Source organism: Myxocyprinus asiaticus, chromosome 36 (genome assembly GCF_019703515.2).
Source record: "Myxocyprinus asiaticus isolate MX2 ecotype Aquarium Trade chromosome 36, UBuf_Myxa_2, whole genome shotgun sequence".
In the NCBI taxonomy this organism is placed as follows: Eukaryota; Metazoa; Chordata; class Actinopteri; order Cypriniformes; family Catostomidae; genus Myxocyprinus; species Myxocyprinus asiaticus.
In genome coordinates, this window is record NC_059379.1 from 40,767,380 (window position 1) to 40,790,816 (window position 23,437).

At 43.4% G+C, this 23,437-nt stretch overlaps 1 protein-coding gene across 7 annotated transcripts in view; it reads right to left on the reverse strand.

Moving 5' to 3' along the window:
* The window catches only part of LOC127427127 (pleckstrin homology domain-containing family A member 1-like), a 90,652-nt gene that overhangs the window by 11,716 nt on the left and 55,499 nt on the right, over positions 1-23,437 (reverse strand). For 6 of the 7 annotated variants that reach the window (XM_051674526.1, XM_051674528.1, XM_051674529.1 and 3 more), the window contains exons 9-11: positions 10,648-10,712; positions 9,851-9,914; positions 1,535-1,624 (exon numbers count right to left, since the gene is read on the reverse strand). In XM_051674526.1, coding sequence (XP_051530486.1) covers positions 1,535-1,624; positions 9,851-9,914; positions 10,648-10,712 — 219 coding nt within the window. Of the gene's footprint in view, positions 1-1,534; positions 1,625-5,532; positions 5,893-9,850; positions 9,915-10,647; positions 10,713-23,437 lie in introns of those variants that run through there. The other variant, XM_051674530.1, reaches the window with a different exon arrangement.

Below are 23,437 nucleotides of genomic sequence, written 5' to 3' on the forward strand. Positions count from 1 at the left end.
CACCGATGTAGAAAATTCATAATTATGGGATTTACGTATGGTCAGGGGGTGTGATAAAAACAATTTTGTGTTATTTTTTATATAGTTTAATCACTCTGAATTAGCACCTTTTTAGTTAGGTTTAATAAGTTTTTTATTTGTTTTCTGCACCAAAAATTTGTCATTCGTTTTATACAAACATTTTCTATTCTCTCTCTGACCTTTACAACTTTTCTTTTGCTGTTGCACCTTTAAGACTCATAACAACCTTTTCAAATGTGAAATGAGAAAAAGCACTGCGCTAACATGGACTTTGCAAAGCTGCATGACATTGTGACAGATTCATAAAACAATCTGTGCTGAAATATGCAGCTGAATCTGTTCAGATCAGACTGAAATGATCAGGGATCATTAATAAACTTCAGCTGCTCGTTTCTACCGTTGTGATTCTTCAGAAGGATCTGCAGAGCGACAGATGCTACACACAAACACATACGGCACAAGCTTTCGCACACTTTCCCACATTTTACTCTTAACGTTAGATCTTCTGGTGTTCAGGAATAATAATATCTATCCTACTGAGTCCTTATTACCTCACCGTGACTGAATGACCCAAAGTTCTGATGTCTGAACAGGGTCCTGTCCCAAATGGCAGAAAGTTGCGCAAGTTCAGAACGATGTTACTAAGAAGTCTTTGAGGAGGATGTTTTGAGTTCTGCAGGTTACAGTATGTTTTCATAGTATCTCAGAAGATCAAGGGCAGTTGGACTCCTCATGATAAGACCTCTTCAATGCTTTTACCACTTACATGACTCAATTAAGCAGTAGGTCTTGAGTAGGTCTTTTATGGATAGGGGGTGCAATGATGAACAGATCTAGTTTCAACAGTATAAAAGAGGGAGCTGAACTTCCCACAGTAACCCAGTGAAAGAGTATAAGATTCACATGTTCATGTAGAAGACTCAAGATTTTGAACAATGCAGAACAGGAAAATCTGATCTGAAAATTATGTACGGTATGTGTCATTTCAACATGATTTTGAAATGTCGGGCAAAGTGTGTACATTCTCATGGACTCAAGGGGTTCATTGTGATCTTGCTGAAAGGAATCGTTCACCCAAAATAAAATATTGTCATCATTTACTCATCCTGATGTGGTTCCACACCTGTATTACTTTCTTCTGTGAAACACAAAAGGAGATGAAGACAAACGCTTATGAAGAATGTTCATGCTGGTCTTTCCCATACAATAAAAAGGCAACTGTGGCCGTCAAGCTAAAAGTACTGAAAAGTCCCATAAACCTTCTCCTTTCGTGTTGCATGGGAAAAAAGAGAAACCTACAGGTTTGAAAGGACAAGAGAGAGTATATGATGACATAATTGTCATTTTTTGGTCAACTATACTTTTAGGACTAGACCTTTGGTAGTTCAATCCAAGTGGCACTTGGAAACATGGCTGGTTTAGAGATGAACAGGATGAGTAGCTACAAAACACCCATCAAAGAGAGCGAGAGAGAGAGAGAGAGAGAGAGAGAGAGAGAGAGAAGAGATCTTACAGAGGCTGCTGATCGCCCGGGGCCCCGCTGAGCCACTATGGCCCCAGAGATTGCCCTGATCCAGCCATGCATCTCCTCTGGACTGTCAGACTGAGACAGACAGAAACACAGACAAAAACATCTATTATCAAAGACATAGGGTATCAGTATTCTAATTAGTTTCAATAGAACAGAAGTTATCTTTTATATCCTACAGATACAGGATTTTTATTTACTCTGAATTGGACTACAATGGTTTGCATTACACCATGTCTACACTGTATGCAGTCAAAGCAGTCTATATTTTACATGCACGAGTCTGATGAGACGCACAAAGCACAACTGTAAATAAAAATACAATTTAAATAAAAAGTACAGTGGAGTGCAAGTCTATTTTGAACCCTTTTGTAATTTAATATAAATATATTAATTAAAAGTTATATTACCAACATAAAAAATGAGTTGAAAAATGAACATATATTCATTAACATGAATTAACATAATTTTTTGAACATTTGGTAGAGCTGTTCGATTCCAGACATTTCGACAGTTCCAAAGAGATGGCCCCCTATATGAAATTGCAAATTGACCAAGAGATGTCCTGAAAAAAGCTGAATGGTTTTCTGAAGATCATTTGCGGTGATGATGAATTTGTGAGTTGAACTGAACAATAATTTTAAAGGAGTCTGGTAAAAGATTTTTTTTTTTTTTTTTTTAAGAAAAAATAAACTGACATACTTGGTGATTAATTTCATACACAGATTTTGGAATCAATTCCAAAAATCTATTCCAGACCTATTTTACATATACTGTACATTGTTGTCAATGTGTATTTAAATGTAATTTGATTCCATAAAATGATTTGGTACCACTTCACAATAAACAACCTGTATTTGTTAACATTAGTAAATGCATTAGTATCATAAACTAACAATAAACAATATGTTTTTACAGCATTTATTATTAATCATGTTAATTTATGAAAATACTGATAATAATAATGCATTAACTAATGTATTGATACAACTTTTATTATTAAAAAGGTGTTAGTATTTGTTAAAATTAACATTAAACAAGATTAATAAGTGCTGTAAAAGTACTGTTTATTGTTAGTTCATGTTATCTAATGCTGTTAACTAATGTTTACAAATACAATCTTACTGTAAAGTGTTACTTATTTTAAATTTAAAGTTATCCGTCAAATGCAGGCATGTGATGGCCAAAAAACAGGAAAATGTTCCGAGCAAAGTCTGCAGCACAACGAACAATCCCAAACTAAACACAAACTGGACACTTACACATTAAATCTTTGTAGTTTTCAGAAAGGTACCAGAAGAATTAAGATTGCAGACAAACTGTTTAGTTAATTACATATTTTATACATTTTTGACAAAAACAAAAGCTATTGCTGATCAGCACAAAACCTGCCAAACAGGGTGCAGAAGTTATAAAATCTACAGCCAACATTTGTGAAGGAATCATTTTGACAAGCTTCGCGATTTGAATCATAATAGGAGTCATTGGATCATCTCATATTGATGCGTCGCTCGTGGTGTCCCGAACACTAGCTCACTGACTGATGCGCTCAATGCAGACTGTCCCAGTTTTAAAATGCAGTGTTTTGCAGTTTAGCAATCATGCAAGGCCATATCACGATTTCAGTCTTAATTCAATCCATACTGCTGCCTTGATGAATATCATACCAGTGTCTCAAAGGTCAAAGTCTGCAGGTTTTAAAGCATTTTGGATGGTTTTCGTAAAGCAATTGCAGCTTTCACATCTGTCCTTAACAAAGAGATGTTGTGTCCTTAACACTGCTTTTTCCCCATTTACAGTGCTGTGAAAAAGTATTGAAAAGCAATGAAATGTCATTTTAATTGATATTTTATTTTAAAACACTGAAACTCAAAATCAATTATTGTGAGGTGACATTGTTTTTTTGTTGGGAAATATTTTTATGAAAAACAAAAAACTGAAATATCTTGCATAAGTATTCAACCCCCACACAATAATATTTGGTCGAGCCACCTTTTGCTGCAATAACCGCTTCTTTTGGGGTACATATGTACCAGCTTTGCACACAGTGACAAAGTGATTTTGACCCATTCTTCTCGGCAGATTTGCTCCAGGTTGTTCAGGTTGGTTGGGTGATGCTTGTGGACTGCAATTTTCAAATAGTGCCACAGATTCTCAATAGGATTGAGATCAGGACTTTGATTGGGCCACTGTAGGACATTATTTTTTTGTTCTTGAGCCACTCCAATGTTGCTTTGGCCTTGTGCTTGGGATCATTGTCATGCTGAAAGGTGAATTTCCTCCCAAGCTTCAGTTGTTTTTTTTTGTTTTGTTTGTTTTTTTAGCGGACTGAAGCAGGTTCTCTTGCAGTATTTCCCTATATTTTGCTCCATCCATTCTTCCTTCAGTTCTAACAAGATGCCCAGTCCCTGCTGATGAGAAGCATCCCCACAGCATGATGCTGCCACCACCATACTTCACTGTAGTGATGGTATGTCTTGAGGCACAGGAAGTGTTAGGTTTGCGCCACACATAGCACTTTGAGTTTTGGCCGAAAAGCTCTATCTTGGTCTCATCTGACCACAAAACCTTCTCCCACATCGCAGCTGGGTCACTCACATGCTTTCTGGCAAACTCCAGACATGCTTTCAGAAGGTACTTTTTGAGTAACGGCTTCTTTCTTGCCACCCTCCCATACAGGCCAGCGTTATGCAGTGCTCTTGATATGGTTGACTGGTGCACCATTAATCCACTCCCAGACACTGAATTTTGTAGCTCCTTCAAAGTATTTTTTGGCCTCTCTGTGGCTTCTCTCACAAGTCCCCTTTTTGTTAGAGCACTGAGTTTTGAGGGACGGCCTTTTCTTGGCAGTACCTGGGTGGTGTGGTGCAGCTTCCATTTCGTGATTATTTATCCAACTGTGCTCACTGGGATATCCTAACATTTGGATATTATTTTGTACCCTTTCCCTAATCTATGCATTTTTATTACTTTATCTCTAACTTCTGTGGAATGCTCTTTGGTCTTCATTTTCCTTCAGATTCACAGCCTGACCAATGATCCTTCAACAATGGGTTTTTTATCCAGAAAATGTGATTGCAACTTTAATGATTCACAGGTGGATGCCAATGGTAAAGTAACTGTGTCCTCGTTAGGGCAATTTCTTTCATCGGTGTAACCTGGCAGCTTCAACAGCACAGAGGTTGAATACTTATGCAAGCAAGATATTTCAGTTTAATTTTTTATATTTCCCAACATAAAACCAATGTCACCTAACAATAATTTATTTTGAGTTTTAAAATAAAATTTCAATGCACCATTTGTAATTCAGTAATATGAGATAATTGGTCAGGGGTCTGAATACTTTTGCAAGGCACTGTATATCTCATAATAAATTGTTAAAAAAATTCAAACAAAATCTAACATAAAACAAAGGCAATCTGAGTAAACACAAAATACAGTTTTTAAATGATAATGTTATTTATTGAAGCAAAAAAGTTATCCAATACCAACTGGGCCTGTGTGAAAAAGTATTTGCCCCCATAGTTACTAAATCCACAAATCTATGAAACTGCATTCATAATGGGGTTCAGCTGGACTAGACACACCCAAGCCTGATTACTGCCAGCCCTGTTCAATCAAACCAACACCTAAATATAACTTTTTCAGCAGCATGAAGTTGACTAAAAGGTCTCACCCAGTAGCACACTATGCCAAGGTCGAAAGAAATTTCAGAAATTATGAGGAAAAATGTGATTGAAATACAGAACATCAGTCTGGGAAGGGTTAGAAAGCTATTTCAAAGGCTCTGGGACTCCAAAGAACCACAGCGAGAGCCATTATCTAAATTGAGAAAACTTGGCACAGTAGTGAACCTTCCCAGAAGTGGCCGACCTTCCAAAATACCTCCAAGAGCACAGTGACGACTCATCCAGGGAGTCACAAAAAAGCCAAGGACAACATCCAAGGAACTGCAGGCCTCTCTCGCATCAATAAAGGTCACTGTTCATGATTCCAAAATCAGAAAGACACTGGCCAGAAATGTCATCCATGGAAGAGTGGCGAGGTGAAAACCACTGCTAACCCAGAAGAACATTAAGGCTCGTCTGAATTTTGCCAAAACACGTCATGATGATCCTCAAAACTTTTGGGAGAATATTCTGTGATGAGTCGAAAGTGGAACTTTTTCGAAGTCAGAGGTCCCATTACATCTAGTGTAAATCAAACACAGAATTCCACAAAAAGAACATCATACCTATGGTCAAGCATGGTGGTGATAGTGTGATGATGTGAGGATGCGTTGCTGCTTCAGGGCGACTTGCAATAGTTGAGGAAACATGAATTCTGCTCTCTACAAGAAAATCCTAAAGGAGAACATCCAGTCATCAGTCCGTGAGTTGAAGCTCAAATGCAACTGGATTATACAGAAAGACAATGATCCAAAGCATAGGAGTAAGTCCACCTCTGAATGACTCAAAAGAAGCTAAATTAAAGTTTTGGAGTGGCCTAGTCAAAGTCCTGACTTGAACCCGATTAAGATGCTGTGGCAGGACTTTAAACGGGCAGTTCATGCTCGAAAACCCTCCAGTGTGGCTGAACTAAAGCAGTTCTGCAAAGAAGAGTGGGCCAAAATTCCACCACAGCGCTGTGAAAGACTGATCTCCAGTTATTGGAAGCATTTGGTTGCATTTGATGCTGCTAAAGGTGACACAACCAGCTATTAAGTTTAAGGGGGTAGTTAGTTTTTCACATGAGTGATATAGGTGTTGGATAACTTTTTTGCTTCAATAAAAAAAAAAAAAAATTAAAAAAATGTATATATATATATATATATATATATATATATATATATATATATATATATATATATATATATATGGGGGCAGTGGTGGCTCAGCGGTTAAGGCTCTGGGTTACTGAAGGTCGGGGGTTCAAGCCCCAGCACCGCCAAGATGCCACTGTTGGGCCCTTGAGCAAGGCCCTTGACCCTATCTGCTCCAGGGGCGCCGTATCATGGCTGACCCTGCACTCTGACCCCAGCCTAGCTGGGATATGTGAAAAAGAAGAATTTCACTGTATATGTGCAAAATGTATAATGTGTGATAAATAAAGAAAATTATTATTATTATTATTAATTATATATTTGAAAACTGTATTTTGTGTTTACTCAGGTTGCCTTTGTTTTGTTATATCTCATTTGAAGATCTAAAACAATTTAGTACGAAAAATCCACAAAAACAGAAGAAATCAGGAGGGGGCAAATACTTTTTAACAGCACTGTATGTAAAAATGACAATAAAACCTAAATATTACATGTTCTTAAGAGTGCCAACCCTTCTACATTGTGTGGCTATTATTAATTCTGGATTGTGCGTCTGAATTCACAGAGTTTTTACAGAGTGCGTGGTCTCCAAAAATTTTTATCATGATCGCAATGCAAATTCATTTCCTGATTTAAATGAGAAAAAACTTGTCTAGACTGTTATATCAGGTTGCGGACAGGTGTGTTAACATTGAGAAATATGTTCTTAAATGCCAAATTTGACACAAATTTGGCTTTTTTATTAATTATTTGTTTTATCCCGCGTTAAATACCGCCAAACTACGGATGTCAGTCTGGAAAGCAGCTGTCTGATGTGCTAAAGGGCTTGTGTGATTGTTTCATACGGATTTACTGATGAAACTTGCACTGATCAGTCAAGAAATTATGATTGTTCAGCTGCCATCTTTTTTAAATCTGTAATTTGAATAGAGTAGCTGTTAATGCTACTCTAGAATGTGCAGTAGTTAGTGATTGAGGAAATAAACACAGTCTGAACATGTCACGCCTCTGAGTGAAATCGATTCTCAGTTCCCAACGGCTGGGAATTGAAGAATTGATTCTTTTTGGTGTCCCCCTCTTTTATTTAAATCACAGCATCCAGTCGGGCTGGCATGAACAAAAACCTGATGATTGTGTTATCACAGCATGATTTGAGAATATTCTGTAATAAATGGGCTAAAAATACAAGCAAATTCACTAGTAGATTAGTGAACTTTTGTTCCCTATCTGTCACTCACTCGACGTTGTGTCGATGTAGTGACACTAGGGGTCACTCTTGGGAGCCCCAAACACCTCTGCTTTTTTTTAAAAAGGCCAATGAGAATTGGCGAGTGGAACTTGCATGCCACTCCCCCAGACATATGGGTAAAAAAGGAGCTGGTATGCAACCACTCATTCAGATTTTCTCTTCGGAGCCGAGCGGTTCTATTCATTGAAGCTGAATTCATCCGCGAGTTCATTCACCTCATCTGCTGGATTTGACGGCGTATTTCAGCGGCTTCTCCCCCTGGGTGCTTCGGCAGAACAACAAAAGAGTATATTCTAAAAAAAAAAAAGAATATATTTTCATTCTAAATGAGCGGCACACACAGAACGTCTTTTTAAAGATGCCTTTCCGTTTGTGTGTTATTCCTGGTTGCGGTCGTTATCTCTCCACTTCTGATGGCCACAATCGCTGTCTTACGTGTCTGGGCACTGCCCACATGGAGACATCGTTTGTGGATGGGTCTTGTCCTCATTGCGAGAACATGACCATGGCAACGTTGCGGTCGCAGCTTGCATTCGTAAGAAAGCAAGCCACCCCAGCGGCTCCCCGCCTCGGTCCTTCTACCTACGGGTATGAGGCCGTGCCGGTTAGCACTGGGGGCGATTTGGGGACATCAATGGGACCACCTCAGCCGGGTATCCCCCCAGACCTCCCATTCCCCAGCACGCTCGCTTGCCCCGGTCGGGCGCTTGGACGAGACCGCCGGCTCGTCTCAGGGCGAGTTCGACCTCTTGTTCGGAGCCCAGGAAGACGACGAGTTATCGAGCGCAGCATCGGAGAGCGGGCTCATCCAGTCAGACGCAGAGGCTTCGACTGGGCTTCCTCCTTCGGGAATGGCAAAAGAGTGGTTTTCTCGTTTCCTGGGTCACACGTCCGGTGCGCACAGCCGTCGTCACGACCACCGTCCCATTTTTGCAGGTATGGCGCTCCAGCGGCGGACCTCCCGCCCGTGTGCCCAGCTGTGGCACAACCACGCCCACACGGGATTGGTTCCGGTGGACTACGGGGACGAGACTCCTCCTTCCCGTTCCTTGGCCAATCTTATGGCGAGGCCCCACCCGCTGGTACGTCCAATGTGATCATTCTCTTGGTCCCCCTTGCCCGGAGTTTCGGCGCATAGCTCGTGCTTTCCAACCCGTCGCAAAGGCTGACCCGGACCATCCGACTCGGCTACGTGATTCAGTTCGCCAGGCGCCCGCCCAGGTTCAGCGGCATCCGCTTCACCTCGGTGAAGGGCGAGAATGCCGCTACCTTGCGTGCGGAGATTGTTACCCTTCTGCGCAAGAGCCTGTCCCTCCAGCCGAGATGAAGAAAGGGTTCTACAGCCCTTACTTCATCGTACCAAAGAAAGGCGGTGGGTTGCGACCAATCCTGGACCTGCGAGTACTGAACCGGGCTTTGCACAGACTCCCGTTCAAGATGCTGACGTAAAAACGCATTCTAGCAAGCGTCCGGCATCAAGATTGGTTCGCGCCGGTAGACCTAAAGGACGCGTACTTCCACGTCTTGGTCTTACCTTGACACAGACCCTTCCTGCTGTTTGCCTTTGAAGGCCAGGCATACCAGTACAAGGTCCTCCCCTTCGGCCTGTCCTTGTCCCCTCGCGTCTTCACGAAGGTCGCAGAGGCAGCCCTTGCCCCGCTAAGGGAACTGAGCATCCGCATCCTCAACTATCTTGATGACTGGCTAATCCTAGCTCACTCTCGAGAGTTGCTGTGTGCACACAGGGACCTCATGCTCCGGCACCTCAGCTGACTGGGGCTTCGGGTCAACTGGGAAAAGAGCAAGCTCTCCCCGATTCAGAGCATCTCTTTTCTCGGTTTGGAGTTGGACTCAGTCTCGATGACAGCACGCCTCACGAACGAGCGCACACGCGCAGTCGGTGCTGAACTGTCTGAAGGCGTTCAGACAGAGGACACGTCAGGTTACCCTCAGGGGAGAGTGAAGACTCCACCCTCAGGTGGTCCAGCTGATTTGGAGTCGATTCGGTCGAGCACAGGTAGACCTGTTTGCTTCTAATACTAAAAATGTATTGGCTGATTAATTGGTTATTGGCCTTTTCCACCACCTTAATTATCGGTATCGGCAAAATCCACTATCGGTTGTTGTCTAGTTGGAATCATTAAATGCAAAACCTCTTCAATATCAAGTTTATACAGTATAATTAAATAAAACATGCTGTAGCACATGCATTCATGCATTCAGAATGGTGACATGAATTTGACGTTCCTACCTGAATGTAGAAGGTTCTTGATGTAGTGACCAGCACGAACAGATTGTCTCTCGTCATCATATCACTGCAAACAAAAGCATCATGATTAAAACCCTCAGCTGTTGAGCACAGATGTACGATGGAAGATCTGTTCTTGTTTCAAATTTCTCTCGGCATTCTTCTGAAGGGCCTGCCAGACTCACAAACTGCAACTAAACACTTAGACATTGTGCATTTTTTACGATGTAAACATTAAACTTTGGAGATAAATACAAATAGAACTAATGTCATGTTTGTCTGATCCACCCTGACAGAACACAAATGTCACAGACACGTCATTTGATGTGTTTATGTCATGTTTAAAGTGTTCTGCAATGCTATCTGAAAGTGGCGGCACCAAACAGAATTGCAAATATAATGAATGTTTTCAAACAGTTTTCCCACACACTCCACCCATATTCCATTAGCTGCACAAACAGATGGTCCCGCTCCAAACTCACATCATTGGTTGAGACAGAAATTGACAAGTCGGGCCACTAAAACAAACAGAGCAATGTTTTAAAGTGTTTACACTCTTCAGGAAGTCAGTCGACAATGGATTACTGATAGTTGTCTGCATTTTGAACCGGGAGAGGAAAAGTATTTTACATAAACAACTGCACACATGATCTTAAAAATAAAATCCGCTTTTCTCTAGACATCGTGAAAGAAAAGCAGTTCACATTTTCATTTACAGTCTGGATGATTGTACTTTCTCAAACAAAACCAAACGGTCTCCACGCAAACACAACACGCATATAAACGATGCTATAACTGACCTGTGCTTGCACTCCTGCACTCTGTTGACCTCTTTAAGTGGGATAACTCGTAATGGCTCTCGGTCCTGGAGACAGAGACACAGTGTTAATCACTCAACTATTGTCTTTATATCACGTGACACACTGTAGAAACGTTGTGGAATGTTCCAGAAGTGTAGTGTGCATGTGTAGTGTAGTACAGGCCCGAGCGGTGTGCTGCAGTGAACACAAACCTGTGATTATCAGCTCTCAAATACACTTTATTGACATCTACTCTATGATTAGCCTTTGACCAAACATCTACAATATGCCTGCCCTACACACACACACACACACACACACTTAAAATGCCCTCTTGCTGTAACAATCACAAGTTACTGTCACACAAGAAGTCAGTTTGTTTGGTTATACACACACACACACACACACAAACACATACAGTATATACACACATCCACAAACATATAGAGTAAACACACACACACAAACACATACAGTATATACACACATACGCAAACACACACACATGTACACACACACACACACACACACACACACACACAAACACATACAATATATACACACACATGTACACACTCACACACACACAAACACACACATGTACACACACTTCAAATGCCCTCTTGCTGTAACAATCACAAGTTACTGTCACACAAGAAGTCAGTTTGTTTGGTTATACACACACACACACAAACACATACAGTATACACACACACACACACACACACACACACACACACACAAAACACATAGAGTATACACACACATATACACACACATAAACACATACAGTATACACACATACAGTATATACACACACATGTACACACACACACACACACACACAGTATACACACACACAAACATGTACACACACACATACAGTATACACACACTTGTACACACACACACACACGTACACACATACAAACACATACAGTATACACACACAAACACACACACACACACACACACAAACACACACACACAACAACACAAACAGAATACACACTCACACACACATTTACATGCAAACACACACACAAACAGTATACACACACATGTACACACACACACACAAAAACACACATACAGTATACACACACACACACTTACATGCAAACGCACACACAAACACTTACAGTATACACACATACGTACACACACACAAACACATTCAGTATATACACACACATGCGTACACACACACACACACACATGTACACACATACAAACGCATACAGTATATACACACACACACAAACACATACAATATACACACACACACAAACACATACAGTATACACACACACACACAAACACACAAACACACACACATACAGAATATACATACACACACACGCGTACACACACACACGTACACAAATACAAACACATACAGTATATATACACACACACACACACACACACAAACACATACAGTATACACACACACACACACACACTAAAACATACATTATACACACTCACACACACACACACACACAAACAGTATACACACACACACACACACAAAAATGTATACACACTCAAGCACACACAAACATTCACACACACAAACTTATCTCAATCATTCATTAAAATAAAAGTAAAAACACATTTTTCAAATGTAAAACTAAATACAATTATTTTTGAGTCACCAATATCAATTAGTTTTTTAAGGGTTACTCCATTTGACCTAACAAAATGTGCCTTTTATAAAAATGTCAAAATATCTGATATATATATATATATATATATATATATATATATATACACACTCTAACTCATGATGGCGCTGCGGATGGCCACCTCGGTGTGGAGTGCTCCTATTGTTTTGTTGTTTTTGTTTGTTTGTCCTGTGTTTAGTAATCTTTTTCCAGTCAGTTTTACCAGAGACGAACTGCTGAACATTCAACAGCATATACCAGACAATCTTTTCCCGGTTTTTGAATATTCTGATGTTTTGCTGGACATTCTAGTTGTGTTGTTCAAGCTCCGTCGGTGCGGCTTTCGAACAGCACTGCCGAGTATTCATCTTGCGAATCTCCGCTCTCTTCCTAACAAAACGGACGAACTACATATCCTCACCCGCACAAACAAGGACTTTTCAACCTCTGCTGCCTTGTGCTTCACGGAAACCTGGCTGAGTGAAGCCATTCCAGAAAGCACGTTAAATCTGCCGGGCTTTCAGCTGTTCAGAGCGGATCACATTACGGAGTTAACGGGGAAAACGAGAGGCGGTGGAACATGCTTTTACATCAATGAAAGTTGGTGTAAAGATGTAACAATGTTAAAGAAGATGTGCTGTCCTAATTTGGAAGCGCTCTTTATTAACTGTAAGCCTTTCTACTCGCCATGGGAGTTTTCCTCATTTATTCTGGTGAGTGTTTACATCGCGCCAAATGCGTGTTTGAATGCCGCGCTGCAACAGCTGGCTGGTCACATCACAGACAAGGAACAACTATAACAGGACTCAGTTATTATTATTCTTGGGGATTTTAACAAAGCAAAGTAAACAAATACTGGATCACTGCTACACAACAATAAAGTATGCATATCGCTCTGTCCCTAGAGCAGCTTTAGAACTCTCTGATCACTGTCTGGTTCATCTTCTTCCAACCTACAGACAGAAATTAAAATCTGCTAAGCCTGTAGTGAGGACTACAAAGAGATGGGCCAATGAAGCAGAGCTGGAACTACAAGCCTGCTTTGACTGCACTGATTGGAGTGTTTTTGAGACATCCCTACTAGGACTTATTTAACATTTAACAACAACAAACCATGGTTTACAGCAGAACTCAGGCAGCTTCGTCAGGCCAAAGAGGATGCTTACAGAGTTGGGGATAAAGTCTTGTACAATCAGGCCAGGAACACACTGAATAAGGAAATCAGAGTAGCTAAAAGAAGATACTCTGAGAAGCTGAAAAACAAGTTTTCAGCTAATGACCCTGCATCAGTGTGGAGTGGCATGAACAACTCACAAATTACAGGACTCCTGCCCCCAAATGCTCAATCATCATTCCTGTCCCAAAGAAACCAAAAATCACAGGACTTAATGACTACAGACCTGTCACCCTGACGTCTGTGGTCTTGAAGTCATTTGAGAGACTGGTGTTGGCCCACCTGAAGGACATCACTGGACCCTTTCTAGATCCCCTTCAATTTGCTTAACGAGCAAACAGGTCTGTGGATGATGCAGTTAACATGGGATTGCATCATATCCTGCAACATCTGGACAGACCAGGGACATATGCAAGGATCCTTTTTGTGGACTTCAGTTCGGCTTTCAACACCATCATCCCAGCTATTCTCCGGACTAAATTACACCAACTCTCTGTTCCCACGTCTATCTGTCAGTGGACTACCAGCTTTCTGATGGACAGGCAGCAGCTTGTGAAACAGGAGAAATTCACTTCCAGCACATGTACAATCAGCACTGGTTCCCCCCAGGGATGTGTGCTCTCCCCACTACTCATCTCCCTCTACACCAAAGACTGCATCACCAAGGAACCCTCTGTCAAGCTTCTGAAGTTTGCAGATGACACCACTGTCATCGGCCTCATCCGAGATGATGAGTCTGCATACAGAAGGGAGGTTAAACAGCTGGCTGTCTGGTGCAGTCAAAACAACCTTGAGCTGAACATGCTCAAAACGGTGGAGATGATTGTGGACTTTAGGAGGAACACCCCAACACTGTCCCCCCTCACCATTCTAAACAGCACTGTGGCAGCAGTGGAGTCATTCAGGTTCCTGGGCACTACCATCTCACAGGACCTGAAGTGGGAGACACACATTGACTCCATTGTGAAAAAGGCCCAGCAGAGGTTGTACTTCCTTCAGCAGTTGAGGAAGTTCAACCTGCAAAAGGTGCTGCTGATACAGTTCTACTCAGCAGTCACTGAGTCTGTCCTCTGCACTTCAATAATTGTCTGGTTTGGTTCAGCTCCGAAATTGGATATCAGAAGACTACAAAGGACAGTTCGGACTGCTGAGAGGACTATTGGTTGCCCCCTGCCCTCCCTTCAAGAACTATACACTTCCAGAGTGAGGAAAAAGGCTGGAAAAATCACTCTGGACCCCACTCACCCTGCCCACTACCTTTTTGAACCGTTGCCTTCTGGCCGACGCTTCAGAGCTCTGAGCACCAGAACCATCAGGCACAGGAACAGTTTTTTTCCCCAGGCTATCCTTCTCATGAACAGTTAAAACTGTCCCATTGAGCAATAATTCATGTGCAATACACAGCTTAGTCTTTTTATATTATCCAACACATCCTACCTCTTCTGCCATTACATTCCCTTGCACTGTACATAACCGATTTGTATTCAGATTTGCACTACATATGTGTATGTGTGTATGTATGTATGTGTGTGTATGTATGTATGTATGTTCAAAAAGTTTTGAAACACTTGACTGAAATGTTTCTCATGATCTTAAAATTCTTTTGATCTGAAGGCGTTTACTTAATTGTTTGAAATTAGTTTTGTAGACAAAAATATAATTGTGCCACCATATTAATTTATTTCATTATAACACTAAAATGTAATTTAAAAAAAAAGTTTTTGAAATTGATGACTTGGACCAAATAATAAAGAAAAGCAACCAATAAGTGCCCAACATAGATGGGAACTCCTTCAATACTGTTTAAAAAGCATTCCAGGGTGATACCTCAAGAAGTTGGTTGAGAAAATGTCAGGAGTACATGTCTGCAAATTCTAGGCGAAGGGTGACTACTTTGAAGATGCTAAAATATAACACAGTTTTGATTTATTTTGGATTTTGTTTAGTCACAACATAATTCCCATTTGTTGGGCCTCATGTATTCAGATAGAAGACAAAGGCAGGCCTAACACAGTCGTAAAAACATAACTCAAGCCCTCACCTTCCAAGTCGTAAATCTTACTGATAAAAATCGCGCCAAAATCAAACAAAGGGAGTCCAAAACTGACTACAAATCCATGAAGCCTTGCTCACTAAAGGATCGAACTCTCAACTCCTATTAGATGAGGCACACAACAGAACGTCCCTCAAACATGACATCATCAGGAGTTGAACTACCTCTGAAATGTTTCGTGAGTGGCTTCCAGCGACTTTGTTCACCGAATATAGACGTAGCTCTTTGCTGCTCTCAGGTGCAATCTCGTGGCACAAAGAAGTAACATCCAACTTGAAACTGTAGCCATACAATCTGCATCTCGCTGGATGAGTTGAGATTACTCTGTGTTCAACCGAACACTCTAACGGATCCGAAGGAGACTGCCGAGCAATTCGCATCTTCATCCGTTTGCCTACAGAAGTGAAGAGATTAAAGATTTCTCTTCCATCTTCAATCAAGTCGACATTTCTGAGTTCTCCGCCAGCCCGCCGAGAATCAACAGCCGTACCGCCCGCCGACAGAGCGAGGAAACGGCCTCCCGTCATCACCCGAGCCTCTAGGAACCAAAGGACGGAGGAAAACACATTCTAACTGTGTCCTCATGCGATTCAAGTAAGAGGTTTACGTCTGGGCAGAGACAGAATATTATAGTGCGTTATTCTTGTGTTTCAAGGTTTTTTGCTTGTACAGTTTACGGACCGCCATGTCCGCTCATTGGGTATTAATTATCACGAATTTGTTTTGCTGTATTGTGGTCCAACCAAATTGGATTGTTGTGCAATTTCGCCATCGCGGGTGAGACAGCAACTGAGTTCATCCATTAAAGAGTCAAATAACGCGGGACTTTTACGAGCCGTCCACCGCGTCTCTGAGTAATGAACACAGCTGTTTTCTCTCCCACTATCATGAAATCGGCTTTAGGGCTGTCACTTAATCATCTCTCTCTCTCTCTTACTAACCACACACCCACACACACACACACACACCTTAAGTGTTATAGGATTATTTTATTTCCATATCTAATCATATCACTGTTTAGTTTGTAGTTGTAAGTCGGAAGTTTATTGACTGCATTGTATTAATTATTAATTGATTACTGCATCAATAAACTTTGTTATATTACAAAGAGAAGTGTTTTGGTTTGTTTTGCATACGCCTGTGTCACGCTGACGGGATGTCAGTGCTCGGATTCAAACCTTCATTCATTGTTTTTTTTCCCCGAAAATCGATATTCTTCGGATGTCGATTTTCCTAAGAAAACAATCTAATATTGAGACTGTTTTACTATCTGGTTATTAGTCCCTAATTCCAGGGTGGTGCCCCGTCAATGTTAATCCTTATTAATATTCTATTGATTTTTGATAATTGATAATTATCTTTGATGATTGAATTTGAATGATCAATAAGCTAGTGTTCATTTTAATGAATGTTTCATCGATGTTAACAATTAACGATTATCTTTGATAATTGTTGATTTAAAGGATTTTAAAAAGCTAACATTGTTTCTCATCAATGTTCTATTGATTTTAATAATTAATAATTATCTTTGATAATTATTAATTATTGCTAATAACCAAACTTGCTCCTAAACTTAGCACACTACATTTACTGGAGCCCCATATGAGGTTTTTAATGAGTTAGATCCAATTAATTAATTTAAATATTAATTAATAACTACAGAAATAATTATTAATTATTTCTGATAGTAACACTGATCTAAACAACCAGTAAAGCCCTACATAATAATTGGTGCCCCGTGTGAGGCATCCTACATACCAGTTCTGTCACAGTGTGTATGCATAAGAATCCAAAGTAATAACATGAATCCTTACTTCAAAGTTTGGTTCTGTTTGACAATTTACTTCTCACAACTTGCCAAACATAAGCCAGTGTGGTGTGAAAGTGCTCTTAAGAGTGAATTAGGGGTTGGTAAATTTACGATAGTCTGCTTAAAACCTGCTGTTGTTGTTATTTAACTCCTAACGCTTTCATCTAAATGTTATAGAGAGGTGCCAAGTCACTTCATTGACGTCCACCAAAGAGAGAAAGCTTCAAGCTGCCCAGCTAAAAGTAGAGTCAGATCAGGTAAGTGCAGCTGAAACGCACCGCATGACATCTGACATAGAAGAGGGCCCCCTTTTTAGCGATACGTGTAGGAATGTGCCCCTGAGAAACCCAGGGACACATGCTAGGAGCCGAGCTGCCCCTAGTGGTACAGTCTCTGACTTTGTCCTCCAAGACACCTTTCAAAATCCTCCAGCGGCCCGCTGGTTGGATGCAGGTGCCCCTCTTTACAGTTGCCCTCCTCAGTCAATTTTCAGTCACACCACCTTGCGTTTCAAACCGACTGATTCCACACCACGGAGGGGGACAATTGTTTCCAAGCCCAGAGTGGTGTAAGCGGCTCGAATATCCCATTAGCCAGGGAGCCGCACGCAACCCGGGGTCCACCCCCATGCCTCGACTGGACTCCTTCCCCACCACGAAGGGGAGAAAGTCGTCCTCATCGCTATAGCGATCCGAGTGACTATGATGTTTTGGATGACTCGGACGACCCGTGGTCACACCGACACCAACGCTTGCGAATCCGACAACTCAAGTCCCTCGCAGGGGACATAGAAGTCTTTGACCCAAGTAATCAAAATTCAAACATCGACAATTATCTTAGGGAAATTGAGCACTGCGTGATTGATTTGCCTTATGCTTCGTCGCATGAAAAACTCAAGCTTATATGGAAGACCATGGTAAGGAGTGTCCATGCGTTCATGGAAACGCTACCGACTTGTACATGAAACCGCTACTCAGCTCTGTGTAAAGCCCTACGCGAGGAGTATTCGCTGTATATCGACGAAGCCTCCGCTACCATAGCTGCTTTCGCCATCACCCAGAAGAGGCACGAGCCTCCGCGTGAGTATTATAGACGCCTGAGAACCACGTACTTCCAAGGAAGTAACGAACCAGGTCTGGAGGAGGAATGAGCTTTCAAGTCTCTTTTCCTTCACAACCTCCATGAGTGCATGCGATATAACGTCACGATGCACTGCAGAATGGGCAACCCCACCATGCAGGAAATCAGAAAGTACACGCAACTGGCATGGGAGACACGCGTGCGCCCTGCCCAAGGGCACGAAGGCAACGCCAGAGCCCTGGGGATCCAAGCCTCAGAATATGCAGACCTAGCGCTTGAAGGAAACAAAATGCCTCGCTTTAAGGTGAATGCTAGAACAGGACCCCAGAGGGGCCGATCACCCCACCAGCAGGGTAGGCAACAGAACCAGGGGGGTGGTGACCAGACACACCCCCAGGGTCACGGCAGGCCTAAACAACAAAACATTCGCCGGCCAAAAATAAATGCACGTTTCGAACGAAAACCCAAACAAGAAGGTGAGTGGGTAGAAAAGGTTTCAAATCCCCTCAGAGAACAAGATTTGAGAGAGGAAATGGAGGATATTAGGAGACGCTTGACTGAGTTGGTAACTAAGCTTGACGTGCTCTGTTGTTCACCAGGTCCATCGACCTCCTCAAAGGAACACTGCACTGAAACCTCGTCAGTATGACTAGACGATGTACCCCCTCCCGTTAACGCCAAAGTTTACTTTGTAGGTCGGGAAAAGGGGAACAGTGTCCAAGTTGCTCCCCAAAACAGTCACTCCTAACATGCCACACCCTCCTTTTCTGACCTTCTTGGGCGATATGTACCATAAGGGCAACACCTGACACATGGGTCATTCAACTCCCACGCACTACTCAACACCGGTTCCGAAACAGTCTAATGGTTCCAACACCTTTGCAGAGGTGGCTAGAGCAAAGCTCTCCCTTGGCAAACCGTTATAGACAGAGACCTGCAACGTAAGCATCACAAGCTACACGCAAGATAGGTCATCTAATCACAAAACGGGCCTGAATTGACACCTTTCAAGGGATGATGCTAATAGACCCTGTTTACATATGTCCCATTAATACGGAACCACTATTAGTTGGCCAGGACCTATTGAACCGATTGGCTCCGCTCATTGACTACCGTCGTGGACACATGTGGGCTCAGGTTGACATACCGAGACCACTTGGTCCAGAAAACAGTTTGCCAGCTTCAGATACACACGTCGCCATTGTCCAAAAATCCAGCAGAGATGACGACTCCAATAAGAACAATTACAGGGCCTGGGTAAAACCCTTCAGGGTACTGTAGTCACTGTAAATTTGCAATCCATTCTTATCAATAACACTTTGCACGCTTTAGGGACCTTTGTCAGAGAAAACAACTTATGCGTGTATCGTTAGAGATCTAATGCAGGACCTCAAGGAAATTAGCTCCTCAGTCAACAGTCTGAGTGGTGGAAGGATTCCAGCTTACCTGGTCTCCCTAGACCTTGTCGAACAAATCCTTAGATCTGCTACTATCTCCATTGTGCAACCTTCACAGATACACATGGCATATAGTTTTGGCATTGAAATTCCAATCCATGTAAATCCTCAGGACCTCAAAATAGGATTTATCCTCAATCTACCGTCATAGGCAGAATATATATAGATTAAAATCTGTATTTAATGTTGGTTTTCAGAGAGGTAATGCACACATTCACCTCAAAACACCACCAACACTTGCCGACCATGATGAGGACCCCTCGCTCTACCTTATCTCTAACCTAAACATGTGTACCAAGACAAAGTAAATTCATTGGGTTTGTCAAAACGCAACCCCTTTGTTAGAGAGGTGACGGAGGTTACAAAAGTAACCAGGATGTTCCCTATCTGTCACTCACCCGACATTGTGTCGATGTAGTGACACTAGGGGTCCCTTTACAAACACCACAACTAGCTGAACTGTGTTAACAGACTGGGATCCGCGAGTGTGGGGGGGGTGGGGGGGAAGACACCGCAGAGACTACACCCCGCCCAGAGAAGGGAGGGGGGGGTACTTCAAGTGGAAATACATCACATGGTCTTACCGAGTCTTGTCGGAAGTATATCATGTGGAGAGTCGCATGGTATGTCCTACCCAAGGGGGGAGGAGTTTCTACAGGCATGGTGACAAGGTGCTCAAGGAAGACGTAGTTTACCAAGAGGGAAACGATTTTATGGAAGATATAACACATGGGGTTACCTATGCGGAACCACCGCATGCGGAGCACCTACCTCAGTACAGGGCCTTACCAGCGCACTTACTGAGCCGGCAGCGAGTTTCTCCGCAAACTCGACTACCACAGGGCTAAGGAGGAAGTCATCCAGTGATCACAGTCTGTGAACACTACTGGGAGTCAAGAGCGCACGTCTTCCCCTCAAGGGAGGGGAAAGGCACTATGCGCAAGTGTTACACCCAGCCAGCTGTCCCGGAGCTTACCTGCTTGTGCCTGCCACTACACAGGATGAAACCAACTCAACCCGGAGATTGTAGAACCTCGCAAAGGTGTTGGGTGTTGCCCAGCCCGCTGCTCTGCAGATGTCTGCCAAAGAGGCGCCACTGGCCAGGGCCCAGGAGGCCACCACACTCCTGGTAGAGTGGTCTTGTAACCCAGCAGGGGGTGGCACGTCCTGAGCTTGATATGCCATAGCGATGGCGTCAATGACCCAGTGGGCGATCCTCTGTTTGGAGACAGTGCTTCCTTTCCGCTGTCCACCAAAGCAGACAAAGAGCTGCTCTGAGCTTCTAAAGCTCTGCGTGCGATCCAAATAGATGAGTAAAGCTCGCACCGGACACAGCAATGCCAAGGCTGGATCTGCCTCCTCCTGGGGCAGTGCTTCAGGGTTCACCACCTGATCCCAAAAAGGGGTCGTGGGAACCTTGGGCACATAGCCCAGTCGGGGTCTCAGGATCACGTGAGAGTAACCCGGACTGAACTCCAGGCACGATTCGCTGACAGAGAACACTTGCAGGTCCCCTACCCTCTTGATGGAAGTGAGCGCAGTCAGGAGGGCAATCTTGAAAGAGAGTGCCTTAAGCTCAGCTGACTCCAAGGGCTCAAAGGGAGCTCCCCGTAGACCCTGAAGGACTACAGAGAGGTCCCACAGGGGAACGAGGCATGGTCTAGAGGGGTTCAACCTCCTAGCACCTCTCAGCAACCTGATGATCAAGTCGTGCTTCCCCAAGTACTTACCATCTACTGCATCGTGATGAGCCAAAATAGCGGCTACATACACCTTCAGGGTGGAGGGGGACAGCCGCCCCTCCAACCTCTCCTGCAGGAAGGAAAGCACCGATCCGACTGCGCATCTCTGGGGGTCTTCCCGTCGGGAAAAACACCACTTAGCGAACCGACGCCACTTCAAGACATACAGGCGCCTTGTGGAGGGAGCCCTAGCCTGAGTGATCGTGTCTACCACCATGGGCGGTAGGCCACTTAAGTCCTCCGCATCCCATCCAAGGGCCAGGCGTGGAGATTCCAGAGGTCTGGTCGCAGGTGCCAGATGGTGCCCCGTCCCTGAGAAAGAATTCCTCAGGGGAATTCGCCAGGGAGGGGCTGTTGCGAGGAGTGTGAGATCCGAGAACCATGTCTGGGTGGGCCAGTAGGGTGCTACTAGGATGACTTGCTCCCCGTCCTCCCTGACCTTGCACAGGGTCTGTACAAGTAGGCTCACTGGGGGAAACGCATACTTGCATAGTCCAGGGGGCCAGCTGTGTGCTAATGCATCTATACCGAGAGGTGCCTTGGTCAGGGCGTACCAAAGCGGGCAGTGGGAGGATTCCCAGGAAGCAAACAGGTCTACCTGTGCTGGACCACCTGAGGGTGGAGTGCTGCAGGAGGACGCCCTTGGTGACAAGCAGACAGGGTGCGGGGTCTTAAGCCAGGCCGGGGCAGGATATGTTGTAAAACCTCCATCTGCTTCTTCACCACCAAGAACTGCTGGGCAAAGTCCTCGACGGTGTCGCCAAACAGGCCAACCTGGGAAATGGGGGCGTCAAGGAACTGTGCCTTGTCCGCTTCTCCCATCTCGACCAAGTTGAGCCAAAGGTTGCGCTCCAGGACCACCAGGGTGGACATTGCCTGCCCGAGAGACCGCGCCGTGACCTTCGTCACCCAGAGACCGAGCCGAAGCCTCTGCATCAGACTAGACTAGCCCGCTCTCCGATGCTGCGCTCAATAACTCATTGTCTTCCGGAGCTCCGAACGAGAAGTCGAACTCGCGCTGAGACGAGCCTCTGGTCTCTTACGAAAACAAGCCACGACCGCAACGTTGCCATGGTCATGTTCTCGCAATGAGGACATGACTCATCCACGAACGATGTCTCCACGTGGGCAGTGCCCAGACACGTAAGACAGCGATCGTGGCCGTCGGAAGCGGAGAGATAACGACCGCAACCAGGAATAACCCACAAACGGAAAGGCACCTTTAAAAAGACGCATCTTTAAAAAGACGTTCCGTGTGTGCTGCTCTTTCAGAAAGAAAATATACTCTTTTAGAATATACTATTTTAAATGTTCTGCCAAAGCGCCCAGGGGCGTTCTCTGCAAACCACAGATGCAGAGGGGGAGAAGCCGCTGAAATGCGCCGTAAAATCCAGCAGAGAGAGGTGAATGAACTCGGCGGATGAATTAAACTCAATGAATAGAACCGCTCAGCTCCGAAGAGAAAATTTGAATGAGTGGTTATACTCATATGTCCCGGGGAGTGGCATTCAAATTCCACTTGCCAATTCTCATTGGCCTTTTTTCAAAAAAGCAGAGGTGTTTGGGGCTCCCAAGAGTGACCCCTAGTGTCACTACATCGACACAACGTCGAGTGAGTGACAGATAGGAAATTACAGTTAACTGGAGGTTACTGGAGGACATATTTTCAAATTGAGGATATCCCAAATGTCCCTAAAGTATGCTGTTGTTAGAGTCTGCTGATTTAGCTATATTTTATCCCCAAACTATAGCTAAGTAATCACATAAAGTCACACAATACAATCACACACACACGCACACACAC